The sequence below is a fragment of the Crocodylus porosus genome, unplaced genomic scaffold (genome assembly GCF_001723895.1).
Source record: "Crocodylus porosus isolate Cpor-Errol unplaced genomic scaffold, CroPor_comp1, whole genome shotgun sequence".
NCBI lineage: Eukaryota > Metazoa > Chordata > Crocodylia > Crocodylidae > Crocodylus > Crocodylus porosus.
In genome coordinates, this window is record NW_017728947.1 from 15660830 (window position 1) to 15665686 (window position 4857).

A 4857-nucleotide genomic window follows, 5' to 3' on the forward strand; every position below is an offset into this window, starting at 1 on the left:
CCCCTCCTCCCCCAGACCCTCAACCCCCTACTTACCTAGCATGAAGCTGGGTCCAGGTCCCTGCAGCTTGTACTGCTGCCTGCCCCACACACAGGTAGGCAGTGTGCTTCAGCACTGGGGCTAGGGCCAGCCATAGAGCGGTTGGCTACCAGAGTGTCTCTGTGGAAGACTGAGCCTCCGGTTGCCTCAAGGTACAGTCTGGGACTGTGCCCTGCCCCAATTTTTCCTCGGGGGTATTTTTTGGCCTGGATATCCAAAAGGGGTTTGAGACGCTGCAAAAGGCATGTGCGCGCTCGTCTGGACATGCCCATACAGTGTTACTACTGCTAGGTGTGCAAACATGATTCACAAGATAAACTCAGAGATTTCAAACAGGAATCTATAACTTTAAAAACATTTTTTGTAGTCTTTGAGTTCTTTGCAACAGAAGATTTTCCCTATTATTTTTCTGTAGTCAGAAAACCAGTAAAAATTAAGAGCTGGCATTCTGAGGGGGGCCTTGAGTCTAAAAAGTTTGAGAATCACTGCTGTTGATAGTAGTAAGGGCTATTTTGTGCCACTTATGTACAACATTAAAGATGAAAGTTCTCTGCCCTGGAGAAGCACTAAGAAAATTCTGCCTCTGTTCACCCCAAACAGAGACTCATCTCATTGGCAAACAGAATTGCTCATTTACTCCTAAAAATAAAGGTTGGATTTACACTTTAACTACTTACTTTCATCGGTAAAAAATGGAGAGTGATTTAATACAGGAGAATGTGCCGATTCTGAAGTTTCAGCAGAGTCTTTTGATAAGGAAGAATTGTCTTCTGATGATAGATATGCATCTTGTGAAAAGGCATCTGACCTGGAATCTATATTTACTACAACACATTGGTCACATTTCAAATCTGAATGGTCAGTCTCTTCCTTTGTATTTTGGTGTCTGTCCTCCATCTTTTCTGTGGTAAGATAATTAAGCAAATACAAACAGCAGAAAGTTAAGTTATTTTAAACAAAATCATAACAATCATATTTCAACACACACTCATGATGTATGTAAGGATATGAAATACACGTTGGCTTGAAAAAATATATTTTAGAAAGTATTATGTTGAAGACAAGGGGGGGAAGAAAAAAAAAAAAAAATCAGATTTCCCCCAGTAAATGAACTAGAGAAGTAGAGTAATACCAATTAGCAAAGGTTCATTGAACAAAAAGAAGGCAAGAGTATAAAGTATCAATATATTAATGTCTTCATACAAGATGGGACTTATTATAGCCTAATGAAACAAGCTGAAACTTTTGTTAGTCTTGGCATTAAAATCACAATGGTTTTTAAAGTTGTGTTCAACCCTCAAAATTTATCTGCTGTTCTGAAATTTTTGGTTTATAAAACTGGGTTGAAACAAGGAACTTGATAGAAGATGCCCTATGGAAATCAGTGGGAAAGTTAACAGATTCCCAATGTTATTCTCCCAATTTATTTAACGTTTCAGCACTATGTACTTACATCTTTAATATCCTTGTGCAATCCAACTTACAGAGAAATTACTTTTACATTTATTAATTAATAAAATTCATTTTACATTTACAAAAGCCACAAAGGTAGTTTTTGTTAGACAAGTCAAGGAAGAATAAGAATAACTAAGGGATGTAGGCTGAATAAAAGATATCAGATTCATCCAAAGAACCTTGCATGAAGAATGATTTAGGCATTTTCCCCAAAATTGGCTTCAGTGCAAAAAAGTCTTCTAGAAAAACAAGCCAAGACTCATAACAAGAGGTGGACAGGAATAAGAGCCAGTTTTCAGTTTTTGAAACATCATTGATTCCAAACATTTCATACTCAGCTATTTTCAATGTTTTATACAGACACATTAATTAGTATAATTCAATAAGTTTTAAACAACATGACTGTACATTTGATAAGGGGAAGACATGAAATAAATACACATAGATGTTTCCTGGCTTAGAAAAAAAACAACCAGAAAACAGTCATCACTCAAAAGATGCCATATTATGCATGCCTTAAAAAAAACAACAACAAAAAATGACTAGTAGTTAAGTAACTTTATAGATTTATATTCCAAAGGCAGGCATAATGGTGTTTACTTGTTTATTTAATTTTTATTATTTCTTAGATCAGATGCCCTCAAGATGTTCTTTTTGGCCTAATCATGAAAACATACTCTCCCAGTGTCCAAGAACTATTTTTATAACTACAGGCGTGCAGGATTTCATTTTCTGCCTTGTATAAGGACTCATTACCTTCACAAGAAAAAATAAGCTTCTACAGAATCCAAAGAGTGGAATAATTTAGAAAAGAAAGGAAAATTATAAACCTGCAAACAGTAGTAAATCTTTTAAAACTCAAATTCCATCATCAGCACTTGTTGCAATGTTTGTCTAACAATGTATTCACCTGAGAACAATAAATCCATGAATTTGAATAAGGGCCTATATGAGCCAATCAGCTAACAGTCTCTCCCGCCGTTCAGCCCAGAATTCTGAGATACTTGAATTAAAGATTATTTAGGAAGACAAATTATTTTTCATCTCCATTCCATTCTCCCCCAAATACACATTTCCCACACCCCATTTTATGCTAGTTTCTAGTCGGATATAAAGACTCGGTACTACCAAATGTTACCAGCTGCATTTTAACCCAGACAATTGGCATTAGTATTGCTGATCTATTCTACTAACTAATAAGAAAATGATCAACTAAAAAACAACTTAGACAAAAGCTATTACCAGCTTCATGCAATCTGGTTCATATAACATTTCAAACAAACAAGTTAACTGAGAGTATCATATAGGAGTTACATTCAGGTTTTGGTAATCAGTCATTATAAACCTATCACTTATACCTTGGAAATTCTTTCTAGGTTTTCTGTTTTTTACAGAGGACAGATTGTTGTGATCACTTTTATTTTTTGGCTCCTTCAATCCAGCTAACTCTGACTGCTCTTATGCAGCAAATTACCACCTTCTGCACACTTCCTACTGACAATCCCTTCATTGTGCACATTTGGGTTGATCCTGCAGTCCTAATGAAGACAGAAAACCAATTTAAGAACCTATTCCTGTCATTTGTCCTTTATAGGTGGCCTTGTGCACCTGCAGGGAAAGCTAGAAGCTTCTACCAGTGCAGAACAAGTTGCAGGCTCTGGACCTCAATAAAAGCTTGTTTTCCCTGAATAAGTGCATTAGGAGCTGCCCATGGTTTGCAATTAAAATTAGCATTATGTCTTTTTGCCGTGTTTTGTATAGCCCTTTGAAAAGTGTTACTACAAATTAGAAGTCTCCTGCCTCCCAGCCAGAAAATCTGAGCTTTTTTAAATATGGACTTGCAAGTTCCAGGAGGGAACTTATAAATTTATAATACATTTAAAGATTATAAGCAGAGATGAGGAGAACCCAAGGAGATTTGTGTTAGGCAATTATTACAGGGAAAAGGAGGAATGAATGAATGAAGGTGGAGAGGAAGAAACACAGGGGCTTGGCATGGACAAAAACACAGAGAAGACTGTGGGAGAGGAGGAAGAGGAAGCAAAAGACTTCTATGGACATGGATGTGGGTGGTGTTGGCAGCACTGCTCATATAAATCAGGTTGTATGTGTATTTGGGGGGGTGGATGTTTTTGGGTGTTAAAAGTGCTACTTTATGGGTTAGATTCATTAATAAAGTTTGCAAAATACATACATGCCCCAACCCCGTACACACCCAGGGCAGCTGCTGCCCTGACAATGAGGACACCCATTGCAGCAGCAGGTAGGGATCGAGGTACAAGCCCTGGACCTTTAAGCTGCAGCTCTGAAAGGGCGTTAAGCCTTATAATGGCACAAACAATCACCTGGAACCTCTTTATCCAGTTCCTTGGCAAGGAAAATAAAAAAGGCCAAGGGCAGCATGTCAGGGGCTGAATGATGTCAGGGCTGTGGGTAGTCTTACGTAATGTGTTTAGATTCTGGCTGTATGAGATGGTTTGGACAGGGCTGACACTGTCTCAGGCAGGCGGCTGCACTAGATATTCTCTAGTGGTCCTTGCCAGGTCTTAAATATGAAACTTATCGTACTGGAAGCCTCAAATTATCGTATTTGCTGGAAAAAACCTACTGTTCACAGAAAAATATACCAATAGCTATGCAAATAAGCCTTACTTACTTTCTATTGCTCACTATAACTCGCCAGGGAGGGAGCGAGACTTGAGCCACCAAAGTTGAAGCCGTTCTTTATTTTGAGGCAAGCCGTCATTAAAAAAAAAAGGTGCTAGTTGCAAACCCCAAAGTCGGGTAAGACTCCCCTCACTTAGGTTTTACTTACATAGGCTGCAGCAATGACTGTGCACGTGGAGCCCTTTTACTATTACTGGGCACACACTGTACCAAGGTTGAACTGCTCGTACAAATACGGGGACTGTCATACTCCTGGCAGCCCTGTGACTGGGACTGCACCCCACACAAACCCGCCTGCCCATGCTGGGGCTGGGCTACCAATCAGAGCCCACCTCTGGTTCCACGCGGCCCCGCCCACCCCAGCCCACAAGGGGAGGGCCCTCGCATGGAGCCCCCACCCCTTGGTTCCGAATGACGTAGGGCTCGGCCCAGCGCGCGGCTCCGCCGTTGCCCCGCGCCCGCGCGCGCCGCTGTGGGGTGGGGCTCCGCGAGGCCCGGAGGGGGCGGAGCGGATACGCACTTCCGGGAGAGGGTGGGAGTTTGTGACGGGAAGTGCACGCGGGGGCTGAGGAGAGGAGCTGAGGCGGCAGCTCGTCGTGGGATCGGGCGCTGCCCCGGGGCGCCGGCATCATGTCGCGGGGCTCTATTGAGATCCCCCTCCGGGACACGGACGAGGTCAGTGGCATTCCCCCCCCC

General features: G+C 41.5%; 1 protein-coding gene and 1 long non-coding RNA gene across 2 annotated transcripts in view; one reads left to right on the top strand and one right to left on the bottom strand.

Moving 5' to 3' along the window:
- Positions 1 to 3027, bottom strand: part of LOC109321024 — a 5049-nt gene extending 2022 nt beyond the window's left edge. Inside the window, exons 1-2 of the long non-coding RNA XR_002103938.1 lie at positions 2853 to 3027; positions 713 to 941 (exon numbers count right to left, since the gene is read on the bottom strand). This is a non-coding gene — a long non-coding RNA (uncharacterized LOC109321024). The remainder of the gene's footprint in view (positions 1 to 712; positions 942 to 2852) is intronic.
- Positions 3028 to 4695: 1668 nt separating this feature from the next.
- CTR9 (CTR9 homolog, Paf1/RNA polymerase II complex component) overlaps positions 4696 to 4857 on the top strand; it is a 30672-nt gene continuing 30510 nt past the window's right edge. Inside the window, exon 1 of the mRNA XM_019551923.1 lies at positions 4696 to 4836. Within this exon, the coding sequence (XP_019407468.1) occupies positions 4792 to 4836 (45 nt within the window). The 5' untranslated portion in view covers positions 4696 to 4791. The remainder of the gene's footprint in view (positions 4837 to 4857) is intronic.